Source organism: Bison bison, unplaced genomic scaffold (assembly GCF_000754665.1).
Source record: "Bison bison bison isolate TAMUID 2011002044 unplaced genomic scaffold, Bison_UMD1.0 scf7180017864092, whole genome shotgun sequence".
Lineage (NCBI taxonomy): Eukaryota > Metazoa > Chordata > Mammalia > Artiodactyla > Bovidae > Bison > Bison bison.
Genome location: NW_011494664.1, coordinates 1,202,872 through 1,223,270, shown reverse-complemented (window position 1 = coordinate 1,223,270; position 20,399 = coordinate 1,202,872). Strand labels below are relative to the sequence as shown.

The window sequence follows — 20,399 nt, the reverse complement described above, 5'->3', positions numbered from 1 at the left end:
AGTTTCACATTTTCTGTTAGTCTGAGTGCTTTTCAGATTTGTCTTCCTTGTGCATCCCAGCACCTGGCACAGTACCTAAAATACAGTAAGCCGGTTGAGTGAACGGTGATAGCCATCACCGTTGCCGGTGATTAACACAGGAAGTCCTCTGAGTTATGTGAACCATCTGGCAAGGGTAAAATCCTTGCTTTAGCTTGACATCTCAGAATCAAAGGGTCAAAAGGTTAGGAATGGGAAGTGTGATCACCCTCTGAGAAGCCCAGATCTGAGGGCTCAGACTGAACGTGCTGTGTGGTTGGAGGGAATTGCTGTGGCTTTACAAGCCTTTTGGAGATTTCATGTGTTAACTGTGGTGATTCCAAGGGATAGTGTGGGGGCCAGATATAAATAGCAGAACACAAATGAGGTAATGTGCCACTGCCAAGCTACTGCTGGGGATGTTTATAAAAAGAAAAGCATTCCCTTTTCAGCTCTCAGTGTCAACAACCTCCTATCCTGAAGACACCCTCACCACAACTGAGAGAGTGGGGAAACAGACCTAGCATCATTTAAAACTTCACAGGGAGAAAAGCCAGGTAAACATTTTGACTTATTTACATTCAGACTATGGAAGTGAAGATTTTTCAAGAAAATCCTCATTCAGAGCTTGTCTTGTGACAGTTATCTGTCAAGTGTTATTTTCAAAATCGCTTTTCTAAAGGGATGATTAACACAGAAGTGGCATTTTTGTGCTATCTTTTAATATCTTTAATGAAAGAAACTGCTTGTGAATAAAGATGGCAATCTGGGGCCAAAGGGAAGACTATCTTCTTTCCCCTGTGCTGTTCATCCCCACTTTCAGGTGCCAGAATATGGTGATTGGTAGGATGAAAAAGAGATTTCAGTTCAGTTCCAGTCATGTCAACTTTGTTTTAGGTATGTGGAAAAAGCTGAAAAGCAGTCTTTAATTAATTGAATCAGTTAGTGATTCTGGGACATCTTCAGCCCTTGATGGCCTCTTACCCTCCTGTTTACCTACTTATGTCTCATGAATGTTGGGATGAATATTGGGCACACAGCCAGTAGAGTTATATAATCTTACCAGAGTTGCTTCCTGTTCACCTCCTTTTTATTCTCATTCCTGTTTTCAGCACATTATTCAGGATGCTTGTTTTATCCTTAGCTTCTCTTAAATGTGAATATTTGGGAGGAAGAGAACACCCCGGATAACTTTCTGGTTTTTACCACTACCTGTCTCCATCCTACCAAATGGGCGTCACTTGGTTTGCAGGGAGGATGAAGAATGGATGATGTGTGTGGATACTAACTCCTGGAGAATTCTTGGAGACTGGGAGCTAGGAGACCAATCTGCAATGGTGTTCTGTTTTGTTTTGTTTTTTTTTCAGTTTGTGTTTTCCTGTGTATGATGAGGGGAGATTGAGAGGGAGGAAGAATAATTGACTCTCAGTGACTGTTGGTGGGAGAGACAACATGTCTAAAGGAGAATGGAAATTGACAGATTTAATCCTGAGCAAATATCTAAAGTTTTCTGAGCTTTTGTTTCCTCATGTGTAGAATGAAGGTGTTAGATCACCAGACAAAATCTAATGACCCTTTCAGCCATTGGGAATTTATTCATAATCACTTCCTAACTATCATGATACCGCTTTTACCCAGAATGAAAAAATGTGTATCGTGTGTGTCATCCTGTTCTACTTCTCTAAACTTCTACTAAATTGGAATTCCTTCATTTTAATTTAGAAGAGAAAAATGAAGACAGGACATTTTGAAATGGTCACCCTGCTGTTGGCACCTATGATTCTAATGGACATCCTCCAGGTAATGTTAGGAATGGGAAGCACGTGGTCATTGGAACGGGTACTCTTGGTATAAGGTTGCCTGAGGCATTTGTGTGTGTTGATGATAGAAATGAAGACAGAATAATAGTAAGTTAGTGTTTTTAAATGTAGATCTTACCTTTTACACACTGATACATGTTAACTGTAGAAAATTAAAAATTAAAAGTAGACAAAGGGAGGAAAGTAAAAATCATCCACAATTTTCCACCCAGAGGGAGTGAGGCTTAATCTGTTGGTGTGTAGGCTTCTCAGCTTTTTTCTGTGTATTTGTGTTTGTAATTTACAAGATAGATTCATACTACATATAGTATTTTGTTTTTACTTTTTTAAGTTAATACTATGCTACAGGTGTCTGTCCATGGCATCGGATATTCTAAAAACTTGTATTTTTCTTCATATACGTTGACAAATGCAATGTCTACTTGTTTCCTGTGTTTTATATAGTGGCTCTTTTCTCCTGTTCAGTATTCTTTTTATTCTGATAGAACTTTGATGATTTTATTTTTTACAACTGAATCTTTAAACATTCTGTAACATGTTTTATGTAACATATGAGCCAGGTATCTCACTTGGTTTTTTTCTCCCACATTGTTAGCTCTCACATCACTACTGAGTATTGTCCACTGATTTGAAGCACCTTCTTTAAAATGTGTTAAATTCTTAAAAACTTAATCCATTTTGAAATCTGAAATATTGTTTATAGAATCATTGTATATTCTGTTACCTGTTTTGCAGTGTGACCTTTAAAAAATTGAAGTGTAATTCCCATATAAAAAGATACCATTTTAAAGTGTATAGTTGAGTGATTGTCATATATTCACTATGTTGTGCAACCATCATCACTTTATCTCATTATAGGATTCCTGTCACCCCAAAAGAAGCCCTGTAGCTGTCAGTAGTCAATTCCAATTCCCTCTTCCCTGTATCCCCTGAGACCACTAATCTGCTTTGTCTCTATGAATTTGCAGATTCTGGACATTTCATCTGAATGGAATCATACAATATCTGGCCGTCTCGGTGGCTTCTTTTAGCATAACATTTTCAAGCTTCATACATGTTGCAGTGTATATTAGTACTTTGTTCTTTTTTGTAGTATAGTAATATTACATTTCTTGGTTATGTCACACTTTGTTTATCCATTCATTAATTGTTGGGCATTTGAGTTGGCCCCACTTTTTGGTTCTTATGAATGAATGTGAGCATGCATGCTCAGTCATGTCCAACTCTTTGTGACCCCCATAGACTGGAGCTCCCAGGCTCCTCTGTCCATGGGATTTTCTAGGCAAGACTGCTGGAGTGAGTTGCCATTTCCTCATTCAGGACTTATGAATGAATAGTCCTGCCACAAATTTTGTGTACAGATTTTTGTTTGTGTGAACATATTTTCAGTTCTCTTGGGTTTATACCAAAAGTATATAATTGCTGGGTCATATGGTGGCTCAATGTTTAACATTGTGAGGAACTGCCAAATTGTCTTCCACATTTTGTATTACTTACACAGCAGTGTATGAGGATTCAGTTTCTCTATATCATTGCCTACATTTGCTATTTTCTCTTTTTTCCTTATCTTTATATCCATCCTAATGGATATGAGGTGGTATCTCACTGTGATTTTGATTTGCCTTTTTAATATTTTTCTGCAACATAATTTTGATGTGTTTATTTATGAATGTTTCATAATTAAACTGATATCTTTTTAAATCATTTTTACATTTTTGTAATAAATTTTTGGTAATTAAGCTTCATCCATATAGCCTTGTTTCAGTGGATAACTGAGGAAGAAAATATAATTAGTGGGTTCACCTAGCCTTTGTACCTGTTCCTTAATATCCATTCAGTTTTCCCTGAATGGTGGTGGCATTTGTGGGCTTTTTCATTGCTCAAGGTACTCACTGTTCAGAACACACAATCAGCTGTGGCCTTGGGCCAGAAAGACTTGAAGTCTAAAATTAGACATGTGGAGACTGGTTAGAGGCACAGGGGAAAGACAGGAACATAGTGGATCAACTCTTGGATATGATGTGAGGAATGTGGGAGGTGGTTTCAGGGCATGATGTCCTATAATATGTTGAAGTCTTGAAAATAAATTAGACATTGGTGTCCAGGATGCACTCTGGTACATTCTGTGCTGTGGAGGAAAGTGCATTTCTTGGCTAGGAGATGGCAATGATTTGGTCTAGTACAGCTCAAATTCCCACTTCAAGAAACTGACCCATGGACCTAGAATTTCAGGGGTCTCAGTGACTTTCCCAACAGAATATTTTGTGGCTGCTAATCAGACAGTTTCTGATGCCAGTACAGTTCCTACTAGCACTACTTGTAAGATGGTGTAGTGAGTTTTATTCCAGACCTTTCCTAAGTGTTGTTATAAAGACAAAGTTAAACTCTTTTTTTTCTAAGTACTATATAAATGTCAGTGGTCTTTATCATCAGAAACATATTTTGGTTAAGAAACAGACTCTGGAGCCAGATTGCCTGGGTTCAAATCTGAATTCCATACAAGTTAATCTCCTTGCCTTAGTTTGCTCATTTTAAAAGAGGGGCTAATAATAGTACCTACCTACCTATGGATGTGAAGTTGGACTATGAAGAAAATTGAGTGCCAAAGAATTGATGCTTTTGATTGTGGTGTTGGAGAAGACTCTTGAGAGTCCCTTGGACTGCAAGAAGAGCCAACCAGTCTATCTTAAAGGAAATCAGTCCTGAATCATTGAAAGGACTGATGCTGAAGCTGAAACGCCAATACTTTGGCCACCTGATGTGAAGAACTAACTCACTGGAAAAGCCCCTGATGCTGGGAAAGATTGAAGGCAGGAGGAGAAGGGGACAACAGAGGATAAAATGGTTGGATGGCATCACTGACTCGATGGACATGAGTTTGAGTAAGCTCCAGGAGTTGGTGATGGACAGGGAAGCTTGGTGTGCTGCAGTCCACGGGGTTCTGCAGTTGGACACGGCTGAGTGACTGAACTGAACCTACCTCACAGGGTTACCACGAAGATTAAATGAGTTAATATATATGAACACTTAGTGCTGCACACACAGAAAGCACTCTGGAGAAGTTTTTTAGGCCTTAGGAGTGCAGGGCATGAGTGAGAAGGAGAAATCTAAGAAAATTTCACAAATGAATGGATGTTTTTATATAAGGACTAGGTTGATGCCAGATGTAGACAGTAGGGTTGTAAGTTTGGCCTTGCTCTTAGATTGTTTTGTTTGAAGGATCTTTGAGCACCTCAAGTGAAATTATTAAGTAGGCAGTTGATATACAGAAGTCAAATGGAGTTATTAATTATGTAGTTGATATGTAGATCTTACACTTACACAACAGGCCAGAGATATTAAGATGATCATTGAAACTGTGGTTCTTACATCATTGCCTAAGGGTAGACTTGAGATTTGGAAAATAAATAGCCTTGAGAAACTGACCTTTAATGGCCAAGTGGAATATGCTGGACATGCAAAGGAGTCTAAGAAGTATTCCCTTAGTGAGAGCTGTTGAAGCTCAGAAATGTCAAGTCCCGTAAGTAATTAGTACCTAGTTAGTAACAGAAATGGAATTAGAACCCAGATCTATCTGGCTCAAAGCTAGTGTTAGTTATACTACACTACCCTGCTGCTTATGTTCTGCGTATCATTTAAAGATGCTTAGTCCTTTTCCAGTTGAATAGAATATAAAGCCCAGATGAATAGGGAATTTACTGTTTCGAACAGCTGAAGCAAAATACAGGTTTCAGGTAATGCTAGACTCAGGCCTTAAGTAATGTTATCAGGACCTCATCTCTCTTCACCTCTAAGCTCTACAAACCTTTCTTTGTTGGCTTCATTTGCAGACAGGATTCTTCAAGGGACTAAAAGGATAACTATTGGCTTCCCCAAGCCAATATTATGCTTAGAGCTTATGGTTGAAGGAAAAGAAAGCCTTTTGTTTATCTGGGAGTGCTCTGGTTTTTAAGCCCGCATCATTACTTATAATAGGGGCTGAAGATGCAGAATTAGTCCTAGCCAAACCATACAGAAAAGGGAGGGGTGTCCTCAAAGAAAAAGGGGTAATATTTACCTTCATGTATTTATCCATCTAGTAAAGTATTTCATACAAGGTATTTCAGATTCACTCAATAGTCTTGAGTGGTTGAGGAAATCTAGCTAAGAATATCATTCAGAGCCAGGACTGCCACCCATTTCTTTTGTTTCACACTCATTTTCTTTCCTCTACTACAGGGTTCAGATGAATGACTTACAGGCGTGGTCATGCTCATACTTCCCATTTACTCTTTTCATATAAATATGTCACAGCTGGGAGAAGCTATGACTAACAGTGGAATATACTTCCTATATAAAAAGATATCAGAAGTTCATTGTGAGCAAGGAAGAGAGTCTTGGCAGGGTTTGAGAGGATGCAGGATTCTTGGCAGAAAATTGAAAGAAAATGATATACACTAAATATTTTTATTTCAAGAGTACTAATTTCCTTTTCCTTTGCAGGTAAAAGCTGAAATGTTAGATATGGCAGATAATGCATTTGATGATGAATACCTGAAATGTGCTAACCGGATGGAAATCAAATATGTTCCTCAACTGTTCAAGGAGGAAAAAGCAAGCCTCCAGCTCTTAGAAGACGTGTGGGAAAATGCAGAAGCCAAGTGGGAAGCTCAGAAGCCTCAGCTCTTTCTCCCTGTGAATTTCAAGGATAACTATGGTATTGCCCTGATGGCCTATATTTCTGAAGCTCAAGAGCAGTCTTCCTTTTACCATCTGTTCAATGAAGCTATGGAGATGGCTGGCCAGTCTCGAAAAGATTATGTCTATGGCTTCCAGTTCAAAGCTTTCCATTTTTACCTGACAAAAGCTCTGCAGCTGCTGAGAAGATCTTGTGAGAACAGTTACAAAAACGTGGTGTACAGCGTAAGGCTGAATACTTCATTTACATTTGGAGGGGTGAACCAGGCCCGACTTGGCCATTTCACCTTAGCGTATTCATCCAAACCTCAAGCTGCTGATGATCAACATGTTCTGTTAACCATCAAAACATGTTTTGGAGTTGCCGTTGAAAAATTTTTTGATAAAGAAAGTGAAGGAATTGTTTTAATACCTCTGAATGAGGTTTTTCATGTGTCACAGGATGAGGCTGGCAATAACCTTATCCTTCAGAGCACAAACAAGACCTGCAGCCACTATGAGTGTGCGTTTCTAGGTGGTAAGTGTCTCTGTTCTGTCTGTCTGTGTCTGGGAGGGGAGCAGGGAGTCTCTTAGGCCCAGGGAGAAGTCAGAAAGGAAAGTGGGAGTCTTGAAGGGAGAAGAGTCGTTGGTGGTCTCCTGTGTAGCTCTCTTCATACCATTAGTTTCTTTTTCTATAATTTAGTTTTATCAAAATCATACAGTATTATTGAAAATTTAAAAAATAAAATAGTAATATAAGGTAATAGTTCTCAACCAGGAGCAGTTTTGTCTGGTAGGATAAGTTGGCCATAGTTGGAAACATTTTTAATTGTTACACCATCTCCCTGTGCTAGTACCATCTAGTGAGTATAGGCCAAAGAACACTGCCAAACTATTCACAGACAGCCCCCACAACAAAGAAGTGTCTGGTTCAGAACCCTTCATATAAGGCTACAGTGAAAAATAGCCCTACTCTTGCCCTACCCATTTCTGTCCCCAATTCCCACTCCTCAGTGGCATCCTTTTTGTTTTTTAACTATTTTTTAGATACTTACTGCATGTTTCTAAGTAAATAACATGCTTCAGCATGTTTTTCTTGATTTAAAAATGTTAGACATTATTTATTGACTTCCCAACACTGATAGAGAATAAGTATTTAGCTCTAATATACCCTACATTAATTAGGAGTTCTTTATTGCATTCAGTTGTAACAGAAAACCTGCCTGGTGGCTCTTATTTAATCAAAAAACTACAGGTGGGCTGTCCAGAGTTGGTACAGGAACTCAGCTACATCATGAGTGACTCAGACTCTTTGTTTCTTGCCCACCAACTTTAGCATATTGAGTTTGTTGATTCGTGTTTTCAGTGTGACTGTTGGCAGATTTAGGCATCAGTCCATGTCCAAGATGAAGGGAAAGGAGGATGGCGGCCAAATCTGCCTGTTTAACCAAGAGGGTAAAGCTTCCCAGAAACTCCAGGTAGATTTCACCAGATTGTGTGTTATTGACCGGAACAGCTACTTGGTCATCTGCTGACTCATTTGAAAAGACCCTGATGCCGGGAAAGATTGAGGGCAGGAGGAGAAGGGGACGACAGAGGATGAGACAGCTGGATAGCATCACCGACATGAGTTTGGGTGAACTCCAGGAGTTGGTGATGGACAGGGAGGCCTGGTGTGCTGCAATTCATGGGGTTGCAAAGAGTCGGACACGACTGAGCAACTGAACTGAACTCAACTGCAAGAAAATCTTGCAAAGAGGGTAATTAGCTTTTCCAGCCTCTGTCGTGTAAGGAGGCAGGGGAGAAGGGAATAAGAAATAGCTGTTAGGTTAGTAAATTAAAAGTATCTGATAAACACCACCCTCCTCAGTATTTGTGCATTTTCCCTTCCCATTCTCCCAGTGTAGTCAAGACTGCTACTTTTTCTTTTTAAGTACTTCTTTTACTCCAGAGTTATTAGTTGTATGATTTTTTGTTTCCTTAGTTTTTTATATGCCATCAGTAATTCACCCCCTGAACTGTTAGAAATGCACATCTTCTCTTAATAAAATTTAGGTGTATCAGATACTCTCCCCCGCGCCCCACCCTCCTTGTACTCCATCATCCTGCTTTGTGAAAATATCCTGAAATCTCTCCTCACTGCTGTTCTGAGACTTTCTTTTGTTTCTGCCCTATGAGGAATCTTGAATTTGTTCCTCTTTCTTGAATTACTCCTTACTTTGGAAGGAGTAGAGATTCTTAAGCTTTCTGAGGAAAGAGACAGGCAAATTTTCTAAGACTTTGTACATCTGAAAAATCTACCTTTAAAGACTTGAATTTGTATTTTTTGTAGATTTGTATTTCTGTTTGGGGAATTATTTTTCTTGGAATTTTGGAGATATTCCTCCACTATCTTACTTTCTGATGTTGCTGTTAAAGAATGTGAAGCCATTTTCATCACTGAAACTTTAAGTGAGACCCATTTTTTCCTCTGGGAGGTTCTAGATATTTTCCTATCCCCAGCATTCTGAAATTTTATGATACTGTGCCTTGTTGTATATGAGTAAAGGGTTAACAAAACCCTTTCTCCTTCGTCCTATGAAAATAGCCCCTTGTTGATCTTCTAGCACTGTTTCTCTATAATCTACTACAGAGGGAACGACAACTGTGTAACCATGCAACACTGCCTAATGGTAAACGTAACCCTTGATTGCTAGAGTGCATGAGCTGAGAGATTGTGAATGAAGTATAAATAACTGGAGGGAAGCCATAGCTTTGGGCATTCCTGAATGTGGTGTGATGTACTGAAGTATTCTTCTTGCTGAGTGCTGGAGTGTACTCATGGACTGATTGATGTAAGAGATGTTGTCTTCTGTATGTGGCACGAGGATACTAAGCTAGGATGGGTCCTGTACCCACCTGTGTAATCTTGTTGTCTTGTACCTGAGATGTCATTCTGGGGCCTGAAGAATAGCCCTGGGCTGCTGTGAGGACTTGTGTTGAAGGTTTATATCCCGTGTCACTCTGAAGTAGTATGCTCTGTTCTCTGACTACAAAACCAAGTAAACTCGTGAGGGGATGCCTTTGGGGTCTCGTGAATGTGATTGTCTAGCTGAACCCAAAACCATGGCTGCTTATCAAGCAGAGAAAGTACTGAAGTAGGGCCTTGGAAGTGGGATAGAAGTTTAGACTGAAACTCAAATGTGCCAGCACATTATGAGATAAAAAAAGAACAGATGGAGAAGCGCTGATGAGACGTTATACCTGGAGGATGGAGTGGGGAGGGGAGCTGGTCCACTTTTGACTTAATGGCAGAAGCTGTGTAACCATTGAGATCCTTGGGGCACAAAAGGAAGACTTTAAGGAAGTCTTCATGTTTAGAGTCATATACATGCACCATTTGCACCTGCATGATCCAGAGAATGAGTGCTTCCTTAAATTTTGCACTTTACATAGCTTTTTTGCCTCACTCTAGTCCTGACCCTGAGTTGGAAATAAGACTAACTGTTCTCCTTGAGGGACAGATGAAGGCTGGAGTGAGCAAGTTTAGGCTGAGAGGAACAGTGCCCATTTCCTTCACCGAACATACATTGGACCTGACCAAAACCAAGCCCCTCAAAGCAGCTCATGGTCGCTAACTGTGGGCATTTCTCTCTTCCCAGTTCCTCAGTACATCACAGTGGCTTGAAATTGGCCATGGTTGAGAGTTATACCATGGACATTAGCAAAAACTACAAATCGGGACCTGCGTTCTCCACCCCAGAACCTATTCAATTTTACCAGCATGTTATGGCCAGAAACCCAGTTGCAGCTGGGCTGACTAAGTGATGCCACTTTCAGTGGTGCATTCAGCCAAAGGCCCTTTGGGGAGGCATTGCTTACACAGAAGCCATGGCTACAATAGCTGCTGCTGCTGTTGCTAAGTCGCTTCAGTCATCTCTGACTCTGTGCGACCCCATAGACGGCAGCCCACCAGGCTCCCCCGCCCCTGGGATTCTCCAGGCAAGAACACTGGAGTCGGTTGCCACTTCCTTCTCCAATGCATGAAAGTGAAAAGTGAAAGTGAAGTGGCTCAGTCATGTCCGACTTAGGGACCCCACAGACGGCAGCCCACCAGGCTCCTCCGCCCATGGGATTTTCCAGGCGAGACTACTGGAGTCGGGTGCCATTGTCTTCTCCAGCTACAATAGCTACAGTAGGCCAAATCTGGTATCTGGTTGAAGCACAGAGGTGGCAGTGGAGCGCACAGAGTTCACATTTGTGAGTATGATTACGATAAAAGGGGTGGAGCCATCGGGTTGATCCAGAATGAGCCAGGACTCAGACGTACGTGGGCTAGTGTGTTACTAGCCCAGTGTGAGGAAAGGGGAAGAGAATGGGCAAACTTCTGAGGGCCTGCCCAGAAAGTTAGCCAGAGGCTGCACAGCAGGTTAATCTTCAAACCAGCTACAAGGGAAAAACTTTTTTGGAGACTCACGTGTATCCTGTTTGGAGAGCTCTGACAAAGTCAGGCCCCTGCATTTGATTGTGTTGCTTTACCTTCCCTGGTGGCCCAGATGATACAGAATCTACCTGCAATGTGGGAGACCTGGGTTCAATCCTTAGATAGGGAAGATCCCCTGGAGGAGGGCATGGCCACCCACTCCAGTATTCCTGCATGGAGAATCCCCATGGACAGAGGAGCCTGGAGAGCTACAGTCTCTCTCTATGGTGTCGCAAGGAGTCAGACACAACTGAGTAACTTCATTTTTACCTGTAAACTGGAGTCTCAACTGATGTTCTCTGCTGCCATCTGGAGATAACTAATGGTAACTCAGGATCGAAAACAGCCTGAAGTGATCATTAAAGCTAGGCTGTTTGAAACACTGTTTAGGATGATAACCAGGGGTTTTAAAAGCTCACGGGGGAGGATGTGGTCAGAACCTTGTTCTACTGTGACTGAAGATAACTCTGGATGGAAAAAGGCAACATTTCTAAAAGTGATTTAAAAATTGTGCTGTGCTAAATTTAGTGTGCTGACACAGTCCTGTGCTATTACTTTAAACTTGTTTGTGATTTCCAAGATAAAACGTTTGTGGGCCTTACAAAAACTAGCTAGCTAAAGAAAATAGTTCAGTTGGTTGGGAATGGAGAAAATAATTCCTGGTAGTCAAAGAGATACTCGTATTAATCCAAGAATATAGGAGTAAGTGGTAACAAACACTAGATTTATCCTTATGGGAAAATCGCCACAGGTTAAACCTCTTTTGTACTGTTTTCTTAGAAGACCTGATAAAAGTAGAATGTCAGCTGTGTAATCAGGTTACATTCATCGTTTAAAATGACCCCATTTGAAAAGTTGGATTGAGAGGACTGTAGATGAATTATAAATATGTGGGGTGTGTGTGTTCAGTTGCTCAGTGGTGTCTGACTTTTTTCAACTCCATGGACTGTAGCCCACCAGGCTCCTCTGTCCATGGGATTTTCCAGGCACAAATACTGGAGTGGGTTGCCAGTTCCTTCTCCAGGGATAAATATGTGGTAGGCTCCCCCAGTTTTGTGGGTACCATAACTGAAAACAGGATGATATAATTCTTAAAAATGGAACAATCTAGGATTCAGCTCAGTTTTAAACTGAATTCTTGGTATGGGCCAGGTACTGAAGATAGGGTCTGTGCCCTTGCAGAACTCCATACCAGAGGAGAGGCAGAATTTCCCAACAAATGACGAAAGGAGTAAAGAGGGGAGAAATGAGAGGAGGCCAAATTGAGGATAACTTCCTACAGGAGGGGAGATAGTTTACGCTTAGCTGTGGATCACAGTACAAATTAGACCATTGATAAGAGGAACTTGGCAATAAAATTACTATTTAAGAATAAATATTACTTAAGAGTGTGCATGAGATATAAATTAAATGCTTGAAGAGACACAAAAAGTAAGATTTAAAACTGTATTATTTAAGCTTGTACAAAGTGCTTTCATTCATGTTTTATACTTAGAGATACTGAGAGAAACCTAAAGCAAGCCTAGGATAGCCTGTAATTACCATTTACCAATGGGAAGTCTAGGAATCGAGAGGTTAGATCCCTTGCCTGAGGTTACACTAACAAAGTCAGCCTCAACATTGGAACACATTTTTCTGGATTTCTTGCCTATGATGCTATCAACCCACTCAGCATTTGTCCAAAGCTGAGCTCTGAAACACTGGTTCTGTAGAACGTTAGCAAATTTCTGTTTTATGGTGAAGTAAGTGTCGGACATGTGGAGTGAACAGAGTTAAACGGTTTATTACTGCGAGATTTCTCAGAGCCTTAAAAGTGATGATGTTTTAGGTTGATGCAAAAGTAATTGCGGTTTTACGTTGTTGAACATTTGACGTTCAACATTCCATGTGATGTTGGAATATGTGAACAAATGTGGTTATGTTATACATCATTTTAATGCACATTTCTCACTTTATGTTTTTTGCTAATGACTTACTTGCTGCTTGTTTTATATTTATTTTAGAGTAGGGAAATGATGTTAGACAAAAAGCAAATTTGAGCGATTTTTTTATTCAAGTTCAAAATGGGTCATAAAGCAGCAGAGACAATTTGCCACCTCAACAATACATTTGGCCCAGGAACTGTTAACAAACATATAGTGCAGTGGTGGTTCAGGAAGTTTTGCAAAGGAGAGCCTTGAAGATGAGTGTAGTGGCCAGCCATCGGAAGTTGACAACAACCAGTTGAGAGCAATCATTGAAGCTGATCCTTTTAACAGCTGCATGAGAAGTTGCAGAAGAATTCAATGACCATCTTACAGTCATTTGGCATTTGAAGCAAACTGGAAAGGTGAAAAAGCTTGATAAGTGGTTGAGTCATGAGTGAGTGAGCAAAGTCACTCAGTCGTGTCCGACTCTGCAACCCCATGGACTGTAGCCTACCAGGCTTCTCAGTCCATGGGATTTTCCAGGCAAGAGTACTGGAGTGGGTTGCCATTTCCTTCTCCAGGGGATCTTCCCGACCCAGGGATCGAACCTGGGTCTCCCGCATTGCAGGCAGATGCTTTACCCTCCGAGCCACCACTGCAAATCAAAATATTGTCATTTTGAGGTGTTGTCTTCTCTTATTCTATACAACAATGAAGCGTTTCTCAATCGGATTGTGACGTGTGATGTAAAGTAGATTTTATATGACAACCGGTGACAACCAACTCAGTGGTTGGACTAAGAAGCTCTAAAACACTTCCCAAAGCCAAACTTGCACCAAAAAAAGGTCATGGTCACTGTTCATGGTCTGCTGCCAGTCTGACCCACTACCACTTTCTGAATCCCGGCAAAACCACTACATCTGAGAAGTATACTCAGCAAATTGATGAGATGCACTGAAAACTGCAACGCCTGCAGCCAGAATTGGTCAACAGAAAGGGCCCAGTTCTTCTCTGTGACAGTGCCTGACCACATGTCGCACAGTCAGTGCTTCAAAAGTTGAATGAGTTGCGCTATGTAGTCTTACCTCATCTGCCATATTCACCTGCCCTCTCGCCAACTGACCAACCACTTCTTCAAGCATCTCGACAACTTTTTGCAGGCAAAGCACTTCCACAACCAAAAAGAGGCAGAAAATGCTTTCTAAGAGTTTATTGAATCCCAAAGCATGGATTTTTATGCTGCAGTAATAGACAAACTTATTTCTCATTGGCAAAAATATTATTGTAATGGTTGCTGTTTTGATGAATAAAGATGTGTTTGAGCCTAGTAATAATGATTTAAAATTCACAGTCCAAAACTGCAGTTACTTTTGTACCAACGTAATCCAATGTGAATTTCTAAGTAGGTGATGTAGAATGTGACTTTTCTTAAACTATTTGATCACAGAATACTTTTCTCGTGGTCTGTCTCTTAGACTTAGACTAATGAGGAACAGACTGGAAAATGCTGCACCAGTGTGGACTGATGTGAGCAAGAAGCTAAACATGTTTTGAGTGTGAGCAGAGAAATGTAAATTTGATGTAGAATAGTTATGAAAAGATGACTCTGGAATAAATTATCTACTTGGAAGAACTTAACCATTAAGCAGAAAGAAGCTGGTACCCCTAAACTAGACCATTACACATCCATAAATACCTCAGCAATGCTAAATCTGAATGAGTGTGCGTGTATGCATTTCATGATAGAGAATTCAGATATAAATAAAGTTTAGAGATAGCAATTGGTACGAATTGTGTAGCCAAAAGAGCCTGCTTGTTGCATTTGAACAGGACTGAGGAAAAAATTGCAGCTTGGAAAAAAGTATCATCAGAGATGACAGAAAAGATTGTGGTCCAGCACCTTTGGAAGCAGACTGACAGCTGACAAGGGGAGTGAGGCAGTAGCAGCAGATTCGCCTATGGATTATATATGATACTTAGGTGTTTATTGTTATCTTCCTCTACTTGAATGAAAACATCTAAAGAGCAGTTTTTGTTTTGTTTTGTTTTTTACTTTTTCCTTCACTGACCTATGACCTACCCCAAGAGTCTAGAAAGGTGTCTGGCCCTGGAACCCATTCAGAGATAAATAAGCAGTGAATAAATGAATAAAAGAAACTTTTAATAAATAAATTCCTGGTAGGAAGTCATAGCTTTGCGATTTCATGTACCTTACAGTGTAGGTATAGTATGATTTACTGGAAGAAAACTAATAAGAGAAATAGTAGTGCATACATCATCCTCTGAACTCTCATTATTTTACTGAACAGGCTGGTCATAGATCATCTGGCATTTTGGACAGTGTTTCTATAGCAAGGGACCAGACTATATATATGTAAATACACTCTACCTGTTAATAGAGTGATCGGGGCAAGGAATGTCAACATTCTCTGACTCGAAAAGTAACCTTGTTAGAAAGGAAGAGCCCCTGGACTCCAGTGGCTGGGGTTAGTCTGTTTTGTTGAGCTTTCTCGGACTTGTTGAGCCATCTCTCTGCTAAGCCATCCAAAGGGGGAAGGAGCTATCCAGATTTATTTTTTATAAATTCACCCCTAGCACTTGAGGGCTCCTCAAATATAAGTACCTTCCTTGGTTCTGATAGACTCTTTTTTAGCCTTCCCTGGAAGTAGCGCAGTTTCTCTGCTATTGTCTGGGATTGGGGATTCAGTAAGATTCTGTATAGATAGACCAGATAGGAAGCGATATATCACGTTCATCACCATGAGAAATTCACGTTGTGAATCAAATGCCTAGAACATTTGGAAGGTTGTTCAGACTATTTATTTCATATTTATAGGAAAAGGGAGACCTCTTTTATTATCAACCCCTTCCAGACTTTCACCCACCAGACTTGTTCATGCTGTTGTATCAATCAAGGCTCAACCAGAGAAACAAAATCAGTTGTAAGGAGTTGGCTTACATGATTGTATTGGCTAGCAAGACAAGTCTGAAATCCATAGGTCAGGCTGTCATGAGCTGAAGCTGTGTCCATAGGCAGAATTTCTTCTCATAGCTTCTGTGGATCTGGAATCCGGGTTCACTGTAGCTGGGTCTTTTGACTCAGGATCTCTCTAAAAAGACTTCTGAGAGATCAGTCTTCATAATACATGGCTGGGGAAGATTTACCTCCAACCTCACTTACATGGTTGATGGCAGGATTCAGTTTCCTGTGGGTTGTTGTATATGTGCATGCTAAGTTGCTTCAGTTGGGTTATTGACTAAGGCCTTAGTTCGTCATGAGCTATTGACTGGAGGCCTCCCTTGTTCCTTGGGCCTCTCCATAGACTGTCTCACAGCATGGCACCTTTATCAAAATGCCAGTAAGCCAGAGAGAGCCAACGAGTCATAGTCTCTTGCAGTCTAACCACAGGAGTGACATTGCATCACTTTTGCTATATTCCTTTTGCTAGAAGTAGGTTACTACGTTCAGTCCACACTTGAGAGGATTACTAGAGTGTGAATAGTAGGCAGCAAGATCATTGGGAAACATGTCAGAAGCTGCCTGCTATCATCCCAACCCATTATAGTCTGTCACTTCCTATTGGGGATGACTCACATTGACTGTCTTCTTTCCGTAATGATGAATTCTGTGGTAACCTCTACAGTCAGGATAGCAGCCCCAAAATCACTGGGGAAGCAAAGTTAGCATCTCGTTTCATATACTGGTGATTTTGATCTAATCAGAATTATCTTTTTGCCAAGGTCATATGAAATATATGTTCATTTACTGAAGTAAGAACAGATGCTATATGAATGTTCATATGTCCACTGAGGTCAGAGCAAGTACACCCACACAAGCATATCCTTGGCGCTTGGGAACTTGGCCGAGGCAGAAATTAACATGATTGTGTGCAGCTTATAAAAAGCTGAAGACAGCCATCCAGTCAGCCCTATAGAAATCTTCACTGGGGAGGCTGTTAGAATTTTTAATTTGTAGTCCTTATCCTTTACAAGTGATTTCCTTAGTGTAGTAGTTTTGTGTATATAGCCAGAAGCTGTAATAGAGACAGTGACCACACATGCTTGATTTCCTTTGTTGGTTTCCAGATGCTTTTCTTTAGATGCAATCACTTAATATGAGCCTGTATGTGATTAACATAAAGACTGAGCTTATGAGTTGTATTTGCTGCATTTTTTTCCATAGTGAGAGATTGTGTAGAAGTTTATTAACCCAGTTCTGAGTATCTTAATGACCCGATCATACAGCTGTGGCATTAGTATTTGCAGATTTCAGTTAGTACCCCAGTAGGTGTGCTCCCTACCAGGATCACCATTTGAAGTTCAGCTTCTCACACAGAGCACCCAAGACAGTGAACAAGTCATTAATCATCATCTTTGTTGCTAAGTGGTTTTCAGCTCTTTGTTAACCCATGGACTACAGCATGCTAGGCTCTTCTTTTCTCCATTATCTCCCAGAGTTTTCTGAGATTATGTCCATTGAGTTGGTGATGCTATCTAACCATCTCATCCTCTGTCACCCCTTCTCCTCCAGCCCTCAGTCCTTCTCAGCATCAGGTGACCAAAGTATTGGAGCTTCAGCATCAGTCCTTCCAATGAATATCCAGGACTTATTTCCTTTAGAATGGACTGGTTTGATCTCCTTGCAGTCCAAGGGACTCTCAAGAGTCTTCTCCATTACCACAGTTCGAAAGCATCAATTCTTCGGCGTTCAGCCTTCTTTGTGGTCCAACTCTCACATCCATACATGACTACTGGAAAAACCATGGCTTTGACTGGATGGATGCTTACAAACCATGGATCTTTGTAAGAAGCAAAGTAATGTCTCTGCTTTTTAATATGCTGTCTAGGTTTGTCATAGCTTTTCTTCCAAGGAGCAAGTGTCTTTTAATTTCATGGCTGCAGTCACCATCTGCAGTGAGTTTGGAGCCCAAGAAAATAAAATCTCGCTGTTCGCACTTTTCCCCTTTCTATTAGCCATGAAGTTATGGGACCAGATGCCATAATCTTAGTTTTTTTAATGTTGAGTTTCAAGTTAGCTTTTTCACTCTCCTCTTTCACCCTCATGCAGGGCTCTTTAGTTCTTCTTCACTTTCTGCCATTAGAATGGTATCTTCTGCTTATCTGAGGTTGTTGATATTTCTCCCGGCAGTGTCGATTCTGGCTTGTGATTTGTCCAACTTGTGCTTCATCCAGTCCAGCATTTCACATGGTGTACTCTGCATATAAGTTAATTAAGAAGGTTGACAATATACAGCCTTGACTTACTCCTTTCACAGTTTTGACCCAGTCCATTGTTCCATGTCTGGTTCTAACTCTTGTTTCTTGACCTGCATATAGGTTTCTCAGGAGGCAGGTAAGGTGGTCTGGTATTCCCATCTCTTTAAGAATTTTTCACAGTTTGATGTGAGCCACACAGTCAAAGGCTTTAGTGTAGTCAGTGAAGCAGAAGTAGATGTATTTCTGGAATTTCCTTGCTTTCTCTGTGACCCAGTATATGTTGGCAATTTGATCTCTGGTTTCTCTGCCTTTTCTAAACCCAGCTTGTACATCTGGAAGTTCTTGGTTTAAGTACTGTTGAATTCTAGCTTGAAGTATTTTGAGCATAACCTTGCTAGCATATGCAGTGAGCGAAATTGTATGGTAGTTTGAACATTCTTTGGCATTACCCTTTGGGACTGGAATGAAAACTGACCTTTTCCAGTCCTGTGGCCACTGCTTATTTTCCAAAATTGCTGACATTGAGTGCAGCACTTTAACAGCATCATCATTTAGGATTTGAAATAGTTCAGCTGGAATTCTGTTACCTCCACTAGCTTTGTTCCTAGTAATGCTTTCCAAGACCCACTTGACTTCATACTCCAGCATATCTGGCTCTATGTGAGTGACCACACTACTACAGTTATCCAGGTCATTAAGATCTTTTTTTGTGCAGCTGTTCTGTGTACTCTTGCCACTTAATCTCTTCTGCTTCTGTTAGGTCTTTACCATTTCGGTCCTTTTATTGTGTCCATCCTTACAATGGATGAATGCAGCATTTCATTGGATTTGCCCAACGTTGCAATAGGCTGTTTTGTTCTGTGCTATCTTTTCAGGTGTAATGTCTTACAGGTAAGGACCCCATTGAGTGTAGTTTGGATAAAGTAGTAGGTAAGACTTTGTATTGTCTAATGCAGAGGTTCTCAGATTTTCTCGGTTCATGGTGTTCTTAGTGATGTCATAATTTTTCACAGTGTCTCTAATCTGAAATAAATACGTAAAAGGTCTATTTATTAAGTAAAATCAAATCAAACATCTCAGTATTTGTCTTAACATCTTAGTAGATGTTTTAAGTTATATATATAAATTTCAAGTGCTGTTATTTCGTTCTTTACCATAGTGACTTGCTAATGTGATGTCTGTGCCTGTTGGACACTGACTGCATAGCTTCTCAGACTTTGGTATCAGAGTAGATACTGCCTTATTTCCTGATCATTGATTTTCACATGTATTTGCTTTTTATCACAATTGCTAAAAACCTAGCTTTGCAAATATATGATGTTATTGAACTGTATGTAATGTAGTGTAACTTTGAAACTGTTCTACCTAAAGCTGATAGTTCATGCACTATCTGAATGATATCAAATATGGCTCTGTTTGTCTTGAAATTTTTAAAATATCCTTTGGTGTCCCTGTAAATTTGCTAGAGCATTCAGGGACACCTCTACCACTGTTTGGGAACTGCAGGTCTAGTGGATGGGCAGCCATTTATTTATGAAAGTGGCTGAGGCTTTAGGAGCCAGGTTTGGCTGTTAAATTTCTACGTGACAGTGAAACTTTTGGGAGTTTGTCCTACTTCATGGAAATGTGGTTCAAAGAGAACCCTTTGCACAATGAAATATTGGGCTGGGGAGTCATGGCTTCTTTTTCTGTGAGATAGTCTACATCATTAGGCCCAGTAACAGGCTAGTAGTGGTAGCCCTACAAAGGGAAGAAGTCCTTGTGTCCAAAAGCCCAGTGGCTTTACTGTTGTGCCAGAAATTCCAGTCAGCTGGGAGTTTGGTCAGAAACATCTGTAATTGTTTGAGATCTGAAGGAGATGGAAACCCAAGGGAGGGTTTTATTTACGATTGTCTGAACTGCTTCTGAGAAACGCTGGGCTGGAAGAAGCACAAGCTGGAATCAAATTGCCGGGAGAAATATCAATAATCTCAGATATGCAGATGACACCACCCTTATGGCAGAAAGTGAAGAGGAACTAAAAAGCCTCTTGATGAAAGTGAAAGAGGAGAGTGAAAAAGTTGCCTTAAAGCTCAACATTCAGAAAACTAAGATCATGGCATCTGGTCCCATCACTTCATGGGAAATAGATGGGGAAACAGTGGAAACAGTGGCAGACTTTATTTTTTTGGGCTCCAAAATCACTGCAGATGGTGACTGCAGTCATGTAATTAAAAGACGCTTACTCCTTGGAAGGAAAGTTGTGACCAACCTAGATAGCATATTCAAAAGCAGAGATATTACTTTGCCAACAAAGGTCCATCTAGTCAAGGCTATGGT

The 20,399-nt window shown here is 40.5% G+C and overlaps 1 protein-coding gene across 3 annotated transcripts in view; it reads left to right on the top strand.

Moving 5' to 3' along the window:
- The first annotated feature begins 446 nt into the window (after positions 1-446).
- ART3 (ADP-ribosyltransferase 3) overlaps positions 447-20,399 on the top strand; it is a 46,540-nt gene continuing 26,587 nt past the window's right edge. For 2 of the 3 annotated variants that reach the window (XM_010838144.1, XM_010838143.1), the window contains exons 1-3: positions 447-575; positions 1,741-1,818; positions 6,321-7,032. In XM_010838144.1, coding sequence (XP_010836446.1) covers positions 1,750-1,818; positions 6,321-7,032 — 781 coding nt within the window. In that variant the 5' untranslated portion in view covers positions 447-575; positions 1,741-1,749. The remainder of the gene's footprint in view (positions 576-1,740; positions 1,819-6,320; positions 7,033-20,399) is intronic. The other variant, XM_010838145.1, reaches the window with a different exon arrangement.